Source organism: Hemitrygon akajei, chromosome 24, assembly GCF_048418815.1.
Source record: "Hemitrygon akajei chromosome 24, sHemAka1.3, whole genome shotgun sequence".
NCBI classification, from domain to species: Eukaryota; Metazoa; Chordata; class Chondrichthyes; order Myliobatiformes; family Dasyatidae; genus Hemitrygon; species Hemitrygon akajei.
The window spans coordinates 6,123,574-6,140,670 of NC_133147.1; the positions used below are offsets into that span (position 1 = coordinate 6,123,574).

At 53.9% G+C, this 17,097-nt stretch overlaps 1 protein-coding gene across 2 annotated transcripts in view; it reads left to right on the forward strand.

Annotated features, from left to right (window-relative positions):
- Window positions 1-4,042: 4,042 nt before the first annotated feature.
- The window catches only part of LOC140715830 (fibulin-1-like), a 52,530-nt gene continuing 39,475 nt past the window's right edge, over window positions 4,043-17,097 (forward strand). For both annotated transcript variants that reach the window (XM_073028262.1, XM_073028263.1), the window contains exons 1-3: window positions 4,043-4,301; window positions 13,867-14,463; window positions 15,602-15,679. In XM_073028262.1, the coding sequence (XP_072884363.1) occupies window positions 13,890-14,463; window positions 15,602-15,679 (652 nt within the window). In that variant the 5' untranslated portion in view covers window positions 4,043-4,301; window positions 13,867-13,889. The remainder of the gene's footprint in view (window positions 4,302-13,866; window positions 14,464-15,601; window positions 15,680-17,097) is intronic.

The following is a 17,097-nucleotide window of genomic DNA, read 5'->3' on the forward strand; positions in this document are numbered from 1 at the left end:
ACACTGTGGCCCCCATGGTCCATGAGAGTCGGACTCGACTTAACAACGAAGAGTTCATTTAGGAATCGGAGGGCAGAAGGGAAGAAGCTGATTCCATACCTGCTTCCCGGCAGGAACAATGAGAAAAGCGCGGGTGATGGGGACCAGTGATGGGCATCGCCTTCCTGAGGTACACGAGAAGCCTGTTCGAGTATAGAAGCGCTCTTTGAGCCTGGTGCGACCCGCTTTCAGGTTTGCGTGTCTTCTGGCCAGTGGGAGAGGGGACACGGGGGCTTGTCCGGGGCTGGTGGGGTCTTGGACGAAGTTGGCCGCGTTACCGAGGCGCTGAGAAGAGAGGAAGGAGGCCGTGGCGTGGAAACGTGACACTTGCAGGCCGCCCCCCCCCCACGCCCACGCCCCCACCCCCAGCACAATCTTCAGACTGTGGTGGTTGTTGATGCAAACGACACATTTCACTGTGTGTTTCAATATACATAGAACAGAACAGGCCATTCGGCCCACAATGCCGTGTCAAACTTTTAACCTACACAATCTAACTCTTCCTTTCCACATAACCCTCCATTTTTCTACCATCCCTCTTCTGCCTCCTTTCCCAGAAGCGGCGGAAGGAAGCCCCAAATGAACTGCCCCCACACCCCCCGATCGGACTGTCGGAGCCCACGCCTGATTACACTTTTGCCCCACCCTCTTAAATGTGGGCCTCTTATCTGAGAAAAGATGCCCTGGCAGTGGAGAGGGTCCAGAGAGTGATCCTGGGAACGAAAGGGTTAATGCGTAAAGAGCGTTTGATGGCCCAGGAGTTTAGAAGAATGAGGCGGAGATCTCATTGAAGCCTGTTGAATACGGGAAGGCCCGGATCGAGTGGATGTGGAGAAGTGGTTTCCTGGAGTGGGAGAGTCCAGGACCAGAGGGTCCAGCCTCAGATTACAAAGGCGTCCATTCCGCACAGAGTTGAGGAGGAATTTCTCCCGCCAGAGGGCGGTGACTCGGTGGAATTCTTCATCAGTTGAGCTGCCAAGGGTAATGGGGAGAAGGCGGGAGAATGAGGTCGAGCCAAGTTGTTCCGGGGATTACGGACCAGTGCAATCTCAGGCACCCGAGCGAAACATCCTGGATGTGCCAAGGTTTTGGCACGGTACTGTACCCGTGTCGGTGGCCGCCATGGAAAGTGTTCCTGGGACATTGGGCATCGCAGGGAACACGATGCGTTCTGGACAATTAATTTCACCGAGGCTGAGATATCTAATCGTTCTTGTAGCCCTCGCACTAAACTTGTTTTTTTTGTTGTTTTGTAAACAGAAACCAGCTCCGAACAGGAGAGGGGAGTGACCTTTCGATGTGGTGGACTCCTCCAGACCGAAAAGCTGGAGATGGGTTCCCCAGCAGCAAGTCGCTGCAGTCGCCCCGAAAAGTCTAAATAAGACATGGGAACAGGGTCAGACCTTTCGGCCCATCGGGTCTGTTCTGTCATTCCATCATGGCCGATTTATTATCCCTCTCAATCCCCGTTCTCCTGCCTTCTCCCCGTGACCTTTGATGCCCTGACTATCAGTCTCTGCTTTAAGTGTACTAACTGACTTGGTCTCCGCTGCCACGCGTGGCAATGAATTCCACAGACTCGCCAGCCTCTGGCTGAAGAAATTGCTCCTCACCTCCGTTCTAAATGGACGTCCCTCTATTCTGAGACTGTGCCCTCTTCTGGACCTCGACTCACCCACTATAGGAAACATTCTGATGAGGCCTTTCAATATCTGATAGGTTTCAGTGAGACCCCCTCCCACTCTTCTAAACACCAGTGAGGACGAGTTCTGCCGTCAAAAGGGGAAACGGAGCGCCGTGCTGCGGGTGGGGGCGGCATCGCGGGACGGGCGATTTTAGACCCAGGCAGAGCCCGTGTGTGTGTGTGTGGGAGGTGGGGGGAGAATATAAGAACGGGTGGGGGCTCACAAAGACAATGGACCAAAGTGGATTACCGAGACAGGGAGGTGTGCAGGGCCAGGAAAGGGTTACAGACATGGGGAGGTTGGAGGTTTTCAGAGGTGGTGAGGGGTGTATCGGCTGGAAGGGGGGGGGGTCACAGAAACGGGGAGGGCTGAGGGTCCAGAAAGGGTTACAGAGACGGGGGGGATATAGAGGCCAGAGGAGGTTACAGAGACTGGGAGGGGCACATTATCGGTTGGAAGGGGGTCACAGAGATGAGGAGGGGTGTAGAGTCCGGAGTGCGGGGGGAGGGGGTCACAGAGAGTGGAAGGGTTGTTGGAGCCGGAGGAGGGGGTTATAGAGACGGGGAAGAGTGTAGTGACCGGAAGGAGTCACATAGAGTGGAAGAAATGTAGGTGCCCGAGGAATGGTTTACAGAGACGGGGAGGAGTGCAGGAGCCGCCGGAGTGTGGGGTTACGGACACCGGGAGGGGTGTAAGGGGCCCGAGGAGCGGGGTTACGGAGACCGGGAGGGGTGTAAGGGCTGGAAGGGGGTCAGAGAGTGGAAGGGAGGAGGGACTGGAGGGGATGGTTACGGGGAGGGGTGTAAGGGTTGCCGGAGTATGGGGAGGGGGTGGGGGTGGTGGTCACAGAGACAGGGAAGTGCTAGAAACGAGCACTGCATTCAGGTGGTCCACACTGAGCTGACAGAGCGAATCGCTTCTTGCTGTGCAAAACATTTTTGGGTGCTTGTTGTGACACGTTAGTAACAGCCGCCAGGTGAAGGACGATGGGGTCGATAGAGGTAAATCAGCCCCGAAACAGCCTCTGGCATTAGAGAAAATACCGGAGCTTCTGACCTATACATTTTCACACCGCTGGGTACAGCGCAGAGCAGGGAATGAAGGGAGGAGTTCAACAGATCGGTCTTGCTTCACAGTCATCCTGTACAAACTACCCACACAGACAGAGCCTACACCGTCCCATCACACACTCCCAGGGTCAGACACAGAGTGAAGCTCCCTCCACACCGTCCCATCACACACTCCCAGGGTCAGACACAGAGTGAAGCTCCCTCCACACCGTCCCATCACACACTCCCGGGGTCAGACACAGAGTGAAACTCACCCCACACCGTCCCATCACACACTCCCAGGGTCAGACACAGAGAGAAACTCCCTCCACACCGTCCCATCACACACTCCCGGGGTCAGACACAGAGTGAAACTCCCTCCACACCGTCCCATCACACACTCTCGGGGTCAGACACAGAGTGAAACTCCTTCCACACCGTCCCATCACACACTCCCGGGGTCAGACACAGAGTGAAGCTCCCTCCACACCGTCCCATCACACACTCCCGGGGTCAGACACAGAGTGAAACTCCCTCCACACCGTCCCATCACACACTCCCCGGGTCAGACACAGAGTGAAACTCCCTCCACACCGTCCCATCACAACTCCCAGGGTCAGACACAGAGTGAAGCTCCCTCCACACCGTCCCATCACACACTCCCGGGGTCAGACACAGAGTGAAACTCCCTCCACACCGTCCCATCACACACTCCCAGGGTCAGACACAGAGTGAATCTCCCTCCACACTGTCCCATCACACACACCCGGGGTCAGACACAGAGTGAATCTCCCTCCACACCGTCCCATCACACACTCCCGGGGTCAGACACAGAGTGAAGCTCCCTCCACACCGTCCCATCACACACTCCCGGGGTCAGACACAGAGTGAAGCTCCCTCCACACCGTCCCATCACACACTCCCGGGGTCAGACACAGAGTGAAGCTCCCTCCACACCGTCCCATCTCACACTCCCGGGGTCAGACACAGAGTGAAGCTCCCTCCACACCGTCCCATCACACACTCCCGGGGTCAGACACAGAGAGAAGCTCCCTCCACACCGTCCCGTCCCACACTCCCGGGATCAGACACAGAGTGAAGCTCCCTCCACACCGTCCCATCACACACTCCCGGGGTCAGACACAGAGTGAAGCACCCTCCACACCAACCGGAAAGATATCGCATAATTGAACCGTGCAGTGAAAGGGTTAAGGTGGGAGTTCCTCCCGTGGATATGGGGAGGTGCTCGTTGTTTGTTCGGCTGCAGGCGGGAGCTGGAGCGAGTATCAAATGTCTCGGCTCATGATTCCTCATGCCGAGAGTCCGGCAGCGACGGTCAGACCGGTGACGCCCCGATGCCCCGTGGTGCTGGCCCGAGCACGTCCATTCGGCCCATCGAGTCTGCGCCGACTGTTCGTCATGGCTGAATCATTTCCCTCCCCACCTCATTCTCCAACCTTCTCCACGTAACCTTGCACGCCCTGACTGATCGAGAGTCCATCGCAGGGACAAGCTTTCAGTAAGAAAGGTATCTCTTCTTCCTCGTTTTTAAAAAATTCTCCCAAACTCTCCGGAGGGCGCTTCGTACGGAGAACCGGGCTGGTGTTAGCAGTTTTGTTTATCTGCGTGAGGGAGGCATTTACCGCTGCCCTCTCACAAGGGAGTGAGTGCGTGTGCACGCTCCCGGAGGGCATCGGTGGGACATGTTTGGTCTTCCGCCTCTCTGAGTCCGGCTCCCACCCCGGGAGAGGGGTGCGCCCCCACATCTGGACGGGGACAGATGACGGGCTGCGAGCTGGCGAGGCAGTGGGCATCCGGAAATAGACTTGAGGCCCGTATGATGTTTACCCCCGAGTACTGGAGACGGGGACATCCTCACTGCACGAGTGAGGGGAGGGGGCGAGAGAGATGGAAGGGGAGCTAGCGAGCGAACGAGAGAGAAGGGAGATTGAGCGAGCAGAAGAGAGGGAGGGGTGGTTGGATAGAGAGAGAGCGCGCACGCGAAAGGGGGCGAGACAGGGCGAGGGCGAGCGAGGTGGGAGCAGCGAACGAGAGGGGTGGAGAGAGGGATAGAGAGAGAAGTAAATCTATATACAGGGAGGGACGGATGGTGAGCGAGAGAAGGAGAGGGCGAGCAAGAGAGTGACAGAGTGGGGGAGCACGCAGGAGAGAAACGGAGGGGCGAGCGAGAGAGAAGAGAGGGGCGAGTAAGAGAAGGATAGAGAGAGGGGGCGAGCAAGAGAGTGATAGAGAGAGAAGCGGAAAGCGCGGAAGGGATAGAGAGCGAGCGTGGAGCGAGCAGGATGGAAATGGAGAGGGTGGGCGAGCGAGAGGGAGGAGGGGAACGAGTGAGCAAACGAGAAAGGGAGGAAGCAAATGAACGAAAGAGCGTTAGAGGGTGAACGCGCGAGAAAGGGTGGGTGAGGGTGCGAGGGATCAAGAGAGAGATGGAGACAGAGGGGGGGCTATGGGGTTGAGCGAGAGAGAGGGGGACGAGTGAAAGAGAGGGGACAAGCGAGAGAGAGAGGGGGCGAGCGGGCGAGAGTAAGGGAGAGAGAGGTCAAACGAGACAGGAAGAGAGGAGGGAATAGAGAGAGAGGGATAGAGAGATAGAGACAGAGAGAGAGAAGGGGGGAGCGAGAGAGAGAGAGAGAGAGAGAAAGAAGGTGAGTGGGCCGCGAAAGGGGGCGAGCGAGTGGGGTGACAGAGAGGGGCCAGGGAAAGAGCGAGAAAGTGAGAGGGTCAAAGGGTGGGTGAACAAGGGGGCGAGGGCAAAAGAGTGGGCGAGCAAGAGCGTTATGGAAAGAGTGCGAAAGAGGGAAGGATATATAGAGAAATGGAGAGAGGCGGGCAAGAGCGTAATAGAGAGAGGGGCGAACGAGAGTGTCGGGGTGGCCTGTGGGAGGGAGGGAGGGGAGCGAGAGAACAAATGAGAAAGGGAGGAAGCGAGCGAGTGAAAGAGGGGGAGAGGGGGCGAGCGAGAGTGGGTTCGGGAGAGAGGGGATGGAGTGAGGGCGTGAGAGGGAGAGGGGAAGGCGAGGACGGAGAGGGAGGAAGCGAGCGTGAGAGGCAGAAGAGATTTGTGAGTGAACGAGACGGGGGAAGGGGGCGTGCGAGAGAGGGCGAGCGCGCGTGCGCAAAGGGGGCTTGGATTCGGCCTCTCCAGAGGGGAATGGAGAGAGGGGGAGGGAGGATCGAGGAAAGGGGAGAGAGAAGGAAGGAGAGAGGGAGGGGAGGGGCAAGCGAAGGAGAAATAGGGGGAGGGAGCATGCCTAAAATACGGGAGGGGGTAGGAAAGAGGGTGAGCTTTGAAAGAGAGAGGGCGATCGAGAGGGCAAAGGCGCACGCACGAAATAGGGAAAGAGGGCTCGAGCGCGCGCGATCGAGAGGAGGAGGGAGATGAGTAATAGAGAGGGAAGATAGAGTAGACAGAGAGAGGGATAGAGAGAAAGGGTGAGCGAAAGGGAGAGAGGGAGGGAAGTTCGGATAGAAAGCGAGAAAGGGTTAGAGAGAGCGAGCAAGGGAGAGAGGGGCGCGCAAAGGGGGGGCGAAATAGGTATAAAAGAAAGGGAGAGAGAGAGGAGGGAGAGGCGTGAGTGGAAGAGGGAGGCAGAGAGAGTGTGATAGTGAGTGTGCGTGAGGGGAAGAGAGGAAGGGTGTCCACGTTTGTTAGAAGACATTGTGTTTGTGACCGTGGGCGGTGTTTGAGAGTCACTGTGGTGGGGTTTGAGGGAGCACGTTAGTGTGAGGGAATGTGAGCGCCTTAGAGACGCGCTCCTCTGTATGTCAGGGACTGTTTCTGCCTGCGTGTTTTTTTCGCGAATGAGTGCGGCTTGGGAGTCCTCGAGTTCGCTTGTGCGTACACGTCTGAGAGTGGATTCGTGTTCGTGAGTGTATGTTTGTGTGTGTACATATTTGTGAGTGTGTGTGTGGATTTGAGTGTGAGCGTGTGTGAGTGTGTTCTTGAGAATGAACGCGACCTTGACATTGGGTTCGCGTGCCTGCACGTTTGAGAGTGCGTGCGCGTGTCAGACCGAGAGTGTGTTTGTGACAGTGCTTGAATTGGTGAGGGAGAGCGTGTGGGGGCCGCGTGTTCCTGCGGGCGCAAGGGTTTTTACGAGAACACACTGTGGGTGTGTAAATGAGTGATCTACACACTGCGTGTGAGTGCACGCGCGAGTGTGCGGTTTGAGAACACGAGCCCTCGAGCGTGTGTGAGTGAAACAGCGTGCGTGTTTGTGAGTGCAGACGCGTGTTTAGACCATAAGACAGGAGCAGAAATAGCCCTTTCGGCCCATCGAGTCATTTCCTATCCCATCATGGCTGATTTACCATCCCTCTCATCACCATTCTCCAGCCTTCTCCTCGTAACCTTTGGACGCCCTAAATAATCATCTCTGGCCCAAAGAGACGTCCTTCTATTACAATGTATTACAATACAATATCTTCTATTACAAGATAACTCAAATATAACTGAAATATTAAAAACAAAACAGGAACAGGCTCTGAATAGAAGTCAACCTATAATCAACCTATATATATCTCCTGCGCTCAGCAATCCTGTTCTTTACATCATTCATTACGAGCTATATGGACCAATAAGTGAACTGCATGCGTCATCACGCCGCCACGGGACATATGCGCGCATCGATTAACATTACCTGGAGGTTCACCCATATTCCAGGCTTCGTTTGAATTAGTTTAATGTTTTGAAATTGCAAAACGTAGCATTGGCGACGAGGTATTTTTGAAACGAACCCAGACGGATACTGACCTGTTAGAGCACGGCGAGACGTTCGAATTAAAACAAAATACAGCACGCAGCGAAAGCATCGGCGAGAAAAACACGCACCACGGCACGCGTTATTCTGGAGGGAGGACACGATGCACTGAGAGATCGTTCAGTTCGTGGAATCTTAAAACAAAGCATTCAAAAACGGGACCAAACTGAAGCACAACATACATCTCGTTTTACTGTGCACTGTACCAGCAGTCGTGGTCGAAACGACAATAAAAAGCAACTTGAAAAGCAATGGAAATCACTGTGGGAATGGAAACAGCGGACAGGGATGCTATTGAGTTGCAGACAGGAATGAAAGCGAGTGTGAACAAATTTACATCGTCTAAACAAAAAATGGTCTTAGCCGAACAAATTGTGTTACCGTTGCGACAGCGGCTCAGACGCACCAAACAAATGCAGAATTAAAGGCGAAACTCGCAGATAGTGCGGATATCTAGGTTGCATGTCGGGCGGAAGAATAAACGGACTGCTCCGGGAAGAGAAAAAGCTAAAAAGTCAAATCGTAGTTTCAAAAAAAATCACTGATCTGCACGCTGTTGACGAAAAATCTGATAGCGACGAGAGTGACACAGGACTGTGTAGCCTGAAGATTTACCGTGTGAAAAGTAACAACGGACAAGCAATATGGCTCCCACCAGAAGTCAACGGCAAATTAATTAAAATGGAAATGGAAACACTGGCTCAGCTGTTTCAGTCATCCCACAAAATGAGTTTGAGAGGCATTTCAAAGATTCAAAAGTAAAGCCTGAAAATAACTAACTAATAATTCCTGTGGGAATGACACTCGTAACTGTGAAATACAAACAGCCACACTGGAACTCGACAGTAACTTCTTCGAGCTCATCTGCGGATGTGGGAGGGCATTGGGGCTCTAATGTTTTCACTGTCGCTCATTCCTTGCTGCACTCTTCTCTTTCCGTGGATGTCTGTGAAGAGCAAAGGATTTCAGGTTGTGCATTGATAACAAATGGAACTGTTGAAACATTTGTCTTGTATGCGGTAAAACAGACGGTTCTGGGGGCGTGACGGGCTGAAACAACCACAGCTTGATTGGAGATCCAATGTCTCTTCCCCTGCAATGAAGCCAACTGGAAGCAAATTGAGAAATGCACTGGATGGTGCCACCGCCGTCTCTACGCCGCTCTCTCTCCCTTGCTCACACTCTCTAACCCTTTCTCGCTTTCTATCCCAACTTCCCTCTCTCTCCCTCTTTCACCATCTCTGGGAAACACATAAAATTCTAAAAGGATTGGACAGGCTAGATGCAGGAAGATTGTTTCCGATGTTGGGGAAGTCCAGAACGAGGGGTCACAGTTTAAGGATAAAGGGGAAGCCTTTTAGGACCGAGATTAGGAAAAACTTCTTCACACAGAGAGTGGTGAATCTGTGGAATTCTCTGCCACAGGAAACAGTTGAGGCCGGTTCATTGGCTATACTTAAGAGGAAGTTAGATATGGCCCTTGTGGCTAAAGGGATCAGGGGGTATGGAGAGAAAGCAGGTGCAGGGTTCTGAGTTGGATGATCAGCCATGATCATACTGAATGGCGGTGCAGGCTCGAAGGGCCGAATGGCCTACTCCTGCACCTATTTTCTATGTTTATAACAGAGGGCAAACAGGTGTTGGTGCCAACCTCTGTGCCTCTGGTTGGAAAGCCTATTGGACCAAGGAAGGACCATACTGCTCACAAGAAGCGTGAAAGTGATGAAAGCCGTGGGCCAACAACAACAGTTTTTGTGGGCAGCATCGCTGACAAAGTGTCTGATATGTTAATCAGGCAGCTACTTGCAAACTGTGTCTTGGTGTTTAGCGGGAGGAGAGTTCAAGGAGCTTCAGGAGATTTGCAAGCATTCGGCTTTTGTGAGGATAAAGAACCAGAGTCTACTCTGTGGGCATTGAGGTTAACGCATGAACCTCAACAAGAAGCTGCTTGTAAAAGCAGATGCAAAGACCAAAGCCCAGCTGGGTGAACGGAAGGCCAAAAAGAAAGGAGTCAATGGAGGAACGAAAACGGAGGATTCAACTGATGATGTTGTGGCAAAAGAGGAGAGATCAGATCGTAAAGACCAACAGAGGGATTAGTCAGAGAATACTCCAGTGAACTACATACACCTTCTCAAGATCAAGATGCACAAACTAGAAGAAGAAAAAAAGAGGGAAGAGATGGAGAGAGAGAGAGAGAGAGAGAATGAGCAAGAGAAAGGTATGAAAGAGAGAAAGAACGCGAGAAAGAAAAAGATTTTATTATTTTACATATAAGAACACAGAGTACAAGAAAAATATATATGTATCAATACATTGTACTAAATCACATATAAAGACTCCTTACCCTATATTCATACAGATTAATTAATTCGTAACATTGAAATATAGTAATTTTATTATATAAAATAATCTAACCCACTACCAAAACCGAAGCTGATTAGTAAAGAAATGAAAGAAAAAAAAATTAGTAATGACCTGTGCTTTAACAGCAAATCAAAGGTTTTGAAAATAATTCGGAAAAGGTCAATGTCTTGACTGGATTCAGAGATTGAACATCGAATCTTCTCTACAGAAGGGTCGAAGGAGATCCAGAGAGAGGAAAGGAGATGAAAGGTTGTCCAGAACTGTCAGAAACCACTTGGTACCGACTCCGAGACAATCCAGAACCGGAGATTGTTTCGCAGCTGGTCTCGCCTGCTAAGCGGATTGATCCCTCTTGTCAGGAGAGACGTAATCCCAAAAGAGTAAAAAAAAACCCATGGCGATTAAATCTTTAAGCGTGAATGTGACAATTTTAAAATACGTCTGCACTGCGGATGTCTGTATATAGCAGGTGTATAAGGTAGTATACTATATAAATAGTTGAGATGCTTCTCTACTCAGTTGGAGTTTATAGTTACTGAAAGGGAGCGTTGTGAATTTAATATCGCAGTTATATTTGAGTAATCTTGTCTATATGCTGGTTGATTAAGTAATCTTGTTCTTTAAGTGATTCATTACAGTTTATACATATAAATGTGCGAATTCTATACGTCATCGCGCTGCCGCGTGATAGGTGCGTGCCTCGCTTAAAATAAACGAGGTTATACCTGCATTTTCCGACTATTGTGTCTTCCACTGAATTACTTTAATGTTTAGAACTTACTAAACATAACAGTGGTCTCTAGTCCTGACCCCGGGAGTGTGTGATGGGACGGTGTGGAGGGAGATTCACTCTGTGTCTGACCCCGGGAGTGTGTGATGGGACGGTGTGGAGGGTGTTTCACTCTGTGTCTGACCCCGGGAGTGTGAGATGGGACGGTGTGGAGGGAGATTCACTCTGTGTCTGACCCGGGAGTGTGTGACGGGACAGTGTGGAGGGAGCTTCACTCTGTGTCTGACCCGGGAGTGTGTGATGGGACGGTGTGGAGGGTGTTTCACTCTGTGTCTGACCCAGGAGTGTGTGACGGGACAGTGTGGAGGGAGCTTCACTCTGTGTCTGACCCGGGAGTGTGTGATGGGACGGTGTGGAGGGAGCTTCACTCTGTGTCTGACCCCGGGAGTGTGTGATGGGACGGTGTGGAGGGAGCTTCACTTTGTGTCTGACCCGGGAGTGTGTGATGGGAAGGTGTGGAGGGAGTTTCACTCTGTTTCTGACCCCGGGAGTGTGTGATGGGACGGTGTGGAGGGAGCTTCACTTTGTGTCTGACCCGGGAGTGTGTGATGGGAAGGTGTGGAGGGAGTTTCACTCTGTGTCTGAACCCGGGAGTGTGTGACAGGACGGTGTGGAGGGAGCTTCACTCTGTGTCTGACCCCGGGAGTGTGTGATGGGGCGGTGTGGAGGGAGCTTCACTCTGTGTCTGACCCGGGAGTGTGTGACAGGACAGTGTGGAGGGAGTTTCACTCTGTGTCTGACCCCGGGAGTGTGTGATGGGACGGTGTGGAGGGAGCTTCACTCTGTGTCTGACCCCGGAAGTGTGTGATGGGACGGTGTGGAGGGAGCTTCACTCTGTGTCTGACCCGGGAGTGTGTGACAGGACAGTGTGGAGGGAGTTTCACTCTGTGTCTGACCCCGGGAGTGTGTGATGGGACGGTGTGGAGGGAGCTTCACTCTGTGTCTGACCCCGGGAGTGTGTGATGGGACGGTGTGGAGGAAGCTTCACTCTGTGTCTGACCCCGGGCGTGTGTGATGGGACGGTGTGGAAGGAGTTTCACTCTGTGTCTGACCCCGGGAGTGTGTGATGGGACTGTGTAGAGGGAGTTTCACTCTGTGTCTGACCCCAGGAGTGTGTGATGGGACGGTGTGGAGGGAGCTTCACTCTGTGTCTGACCCCGGGAGTGTGTGATGGGACGGTGTGGAGGGGGTTTCACTCTGTGTCTGACCCCGGGAGTGTGTGATGGGACAGTGTGGAGGGAGTGTGTGATGGGACGGTGTGGAGGGAGCTTCACTCTGTGTCTGACCCGGGAGTGTGTGACAGGACAGTGTGGAGGGAGTTTCACTCTGTGTCTGACCCCGGGAGTGTGTGATGGGACGGTGTGGAGGGAGCTTCACTCTGTGTCTGACCCCGGGAGTGTGTGATGGGACGGTGTGGAGGGAGCTTCACTCTGTGTCTGACCCGGGAGTGTGTGACAGGACAGTGTGGAGGGAGTTTCACTCTGTGTCTGACCCCGGGAGTGTGTGATGGGACGGTGTGGAGGGAGCTTCACTCTATGTCTGACCCCGGGAGTGTGTGATGGGACGGTGTGGAGGAAGCTTCACTCTGTGTCTGACCCCGGGCATGTGTGATGGGACGGTGTGGAAGGAGTTTCACTCTGTGTCTGACCCCGGGAGTGTGTGATGGGACTGTGTAGAGGGAGTTTCACTCTGTGTCTGACCCCAGGAGTGTGTGATGGGACGGTGTGGAGGGAGCTTCACTCTGTGTCTGACCCCGGGAGTGTGTGATGGGACGGTGTGGAGGGGGTTTCACTCTGTGTCTGACCCCGGGAGTGTGTGATGGGACAGTGTGGAGGGAGTGTGTGATGGGACGGTGTGGAGGGAGCTTCACTCTGTGTCTGACCCGGGAGTGTGTGACAGGACAGTGTGGAGGGAGTTTCACTCTGTGTCTGACCCCGGGAGTGTGTGATGGGACGGTGTGGAGGGAGCTTCACTCTGTGTCTGACCCCGGGAGTGTGTGATGGGACGGTGTGGAGGGAGCTTCACTCTGTGTCTGACCCGGGAGTGTGCGACAGGACAGTGTGGAGGTAGTTTCACTCTGTGTCTGACCCCGGGAGTGTGTGATGGGACGGTGTGGAGGAAGCTTCACTCTGTGTCTGACCCCGGGAGTGTGTGACGGGACGGTGTGCAGGGAGTTTCACTCTGTGTCTGACCCCGGGAGTGAGTGATGGGACTGTGTAGAGGGAGTTTCACTCTGTGTCTGACCCCAGGAGTGTGTGATGGGACGGTGTGGAGGGAGCTTCACTCTGTGTCTGACCCCGGGAGTGTGTGATGGGACGGTGTGGAGGGAGTTTCACTCTGTGTCTGACCCCGGGAGTGTGTGATGGGACAGTGTGGAGGGAGTGTGTGATGGGACGGTGTGGAGGGAGTTTCACTCTGTGTCTGACCCCGGGAGTGTGTGATGGGACGGTGTGGAGGGAGTTTCACTCTGCGTCTGACCTTGGGAGTGTGTGATGGGATGGAGTGGAAGGAGTTTCACTCTGTTTCTGACCCCGGGAGTGTGTGATGGGACAGTGTGGAGGGAGTGTGTGATGGGACGGTGTGGAGGGAGATTCACTCTGTGTCTGACCCCGGGAGTGTGTGATGGGACGGTGTAGAGGGAGTTTCACTCTGTGTCTGACCCCGGGAGTGTGTGATGGGACGGTGTGGAGGGAAGCTTCACTCTGTGTCTGACACCGGGAGTGTGTGATGGGACGGTGTGGAGGGAATTTCACTCTGTGTCTGACCCCGGGAGTGTGTGATGGGACGGTGTGGAGGGAATTTCACTGTGTCTGACCCCGGGAGTGTGTGATGGGACAGTGTGGAGGGAGTTTCTCTCTGTGTCTGACCCCGGGAGTGTGTGATGGGAAGGTGTGGAGGGAGTTTCACTCTGTGTCTGACCCGGGAGTGTGTGATGGGAAGGTGTGGAGGGAGCTTCACTCTGTGTCTGACCCCGGGAGTGTGTGATGGGACGTTGTGGAGGGAGTTTCACTCTGTGTCTGACCCCGGGAGTGTGTGATGGGACGGTGTAGAGGGAGTTTCACTCTGTGTCTGACCCCGGGAGTGTGTGATGGGTCGGTGTGGAGGGAATTTCTCTCTGGGACTGTTTGTGACAATCTTTTTCTCTCTCCCTGCAGATCCCCTCCTGTAACACCAAACAATGAGCTCCTTGCGCAGTGGGATCTTCCTGTACGCCGCCTTAGCCCTGTCGTCGGCCCAGGCGGGGCTGGACTGCACCGGGGTGGAGTGCGCAGAACTGCCGGGCTGCATTGCGGAGAAGCTGGAGGACGGCGCGTGCTGCTCCCGCTGCCTGCAGAAGGGCTGCGCCTGCCGGGGCCTCGCCTATTACGAGTGCCTGCGGGCTGGCTTTCAGTGGGGGACTGTCCCCGCCGGCGCGTCCATCCCTTCTGGCTCCCGTGGCGCGTTCTGCCGGTGCCCGGAGGAAGGGGGCGAACTAGCCTGCGACAGCCCCCTCCCCTGTCCCCCTCTTCCCCAAAACTGCGCCCGGGTCCACCGACCCCGGGGTGGCTGCCCCAGGTGCGTCCTGCTGGGCTGCTTCAGCGGAGGGCGGCTCCATCCCGTCGGGCACTCTTTCCAACCCGAGCCCTGCACCCTGTGCCATTGTCTCGCCTCTGGCTCCTTCTCCTGTGCCTCGGACCCCGGCTGCGAGGTGCGGGTCCATGATGGGCCGGTCCCCAGTGACCAGAGGCAGCCGGCAGCTGAGGCGGCTGGAGGTGAGTGCGGAGAAGACGTAGCTGAAGGTTGTTATTATGGACGGGTGTCAAGACCGGTGAGGGGGGGGGGTGTGGAGAAGATTCTGGATGTTGTGGGAGGGGCACCATTAGAGAGGTGAATGGAGGTGAATGAATTATGTATACAGAATACACAATGGAAGGAGGGAAGGGAGTGCTAATTAAAAGAGTATTGTGCAGGAAGGGCTGAAGAAATAGGGAAACATGGGGGGGTTCACATGATTACATACAGGTGACAAGTCTGGTGGAGGTGAGGGCAAGGAAGGATAGGGAGAAGATTTTGTAAGGTGAGGCTTAAGTTTGTAATTACAGAGGGGCGGTGAAGGGGCACAATAAGGGACAGGCGTTGTCCAGAATTGGGGGGGGGGGGGGTCCTTATAGAGAGTATTGGAAATTCGTTAAGATAAATTAATGGGGGACACAATTAGATGGGAATTAACTCAAGAGTTGGGGTGGAAGGGAGAAGATTTTGGAGAGAGGGCAGCTCAAAAAAGCCTGGTTAGACAACACTTGGGAGTATCGGGTTCATTTCTGGCCGCCTTGTGATAGGAAGGATGTGGAAGCTTTAGAGAGGGCGCAGAGGGGATTCACCAGGATGCTGCCGGGATTAGAGAGCACGCCTTAAAAGAGGAGAGGTTGAGCGAGCCGGGGCTTTTCTCTTTGGGGTGACGGAGGGCGAGAGGTGACTTGATAGAGGAATAGAAAAGATAGCAGAGACTCTTTCCCAGGGAGGATATGTCTAATATCAGGGGGAATAATTCTAAAGTGATCGGGGAAGGGATAGGGGATGTCAGAGGAAGTTTTTATTTATTCACACAGAGAGTGGTGTTTGCATGGAACACGATGGTGGTAAAGGCAGATACATTAGGGACATTTAGAAGACTCCTATTCAGGCAGATTAGATAGAAAATGGAGTGCTCTGTGGGAGGGAAGGGTTAGGTTGGTTTTGGAGTAGGCTGAAGGATCGACACAAGATCAACGGCCGAAGGGTCTGTACTGTGTTGTTCTGTGTTCTGTGAGGCGGAGAGGCAGAAAGGGAGGCTGAGGCTGATGGAGGGAGGGAGAGAGACATTGGTAACAAAGGGGTCGGGGTGAGCTGACCGTGTGTTTCCGGCCGCAGATTCCAAGGTGACGGCCAGAGCAGACGGGGAGAAGAAGCAGGCAGCCCCTGCCCAGGTGGCAGTCTCCAGTGAGAGAGGTAACGGGGGACTGGGGAGGCTGGCTTTTACCCCTGGATTGTCTCTGCGACAGCCACATTAGGCTGGGGCTCATTCATACCGCAAAGGGTAGGAAATGAGAGGGCGGGGCCTGCCTCTGGTGGGATCATAGAAACATAGAAAACAGGTGCAGGAGTAGGCCCTTCGGCCCTTCGAGACTGCACCGCCATTCTGTATGATCATGACTGATCATCCAACTCAGAACCCTGTACCTGCTTTCTCTCCATACCCCCTGATCCCCTTAGCCACAAGGGCCATATCTAACTCCCTCTTAAATATAGCCAATGAACCGGCCTCAACTGTTTCCTGTGGCAGAGAATTCCACAGATTCACCACTCTCTGTGTGAAGAAGTTTTTCCTCATCTCGGTCCTAAAAGGCTTCCCCTTTATCCTTAAACTGTGACCCCTCGTTCTGGACTTCCCCAACATCGGAAACAATCTTCCTGCATCTAGCCTGTCCAATCCCTTTAGAATTTTATACGTTTCAATAAGATTCCCCCTCAATCTTCTAAATTCCAGTGAGTATAAGCCTAGTCGATCCAGTCTTTCTTCATGTGAAAGTCCTGCCATCCCAGGAATCAATCTGGTGAACCTTCTCTGTACTCCTGATCACCCCAGGTCAAACCTTCCATCACTTCTGAAGGGTCAACTGAGGTTGGAGTTGGAGGAGGAGGAGGAGGCATCTGATGAGGAAGATTGGGGAGAGGGACACCAGATTGGGCTGGGGCTGGATACACTCCAGCTGGGGGAGGTAGTGGGAATGAGCTCTCACAATCCCAACGGTGTGTGTCTCAAATAGCCTCTGACAACCTTTACGTGTGGCTCAGCCACTAAGCCCGGTGGAACCGTTTCTACTGACAGGAGAAGGGGCAAAGGCGGGTTACTGACGCCCTAAAACCAGTCGCTTCGGGCAGATGGGTCTCGTCAGCCGTGGTTGGCAGCTGACCTCGGAGAAGGAAAACTCTGATCTCAAACGTCCGCTGCCTTGCGGCTGCACCCGCTCATGGGGAGAGCTTCGGGTGTAAACCTCGTGGAGAAGCCCAGAACTGGAGTCCCGAAGGCAGTCCTGCGCTGAGCTCAAGGCCGACTGGCAACTCCCGCGATGCCGCTGGGGCCAGACTCTACCGGTCTCTGCTGTTCCTCTGGGCTCGTCAGGTATGTGGAGGGGGGAGCGGGGGCAGCAGCTTGGTCTCCATATTGCACTGCCCTGGCTTGCACATCATGTAAACAGCTGGGACACAAGACCCACGGCCGACTCTTGTCTTGGGATTAGGAGAAACTTCCTGACTCTGGGATCTGTGGATCTCTCCAACCACCCTTCCATGAGACACAGGAGCAGAATTAGGCCATTCGGCCCTGATTTATTGTCTCTCCCTACCCCATAACCTTCGACGCCCTT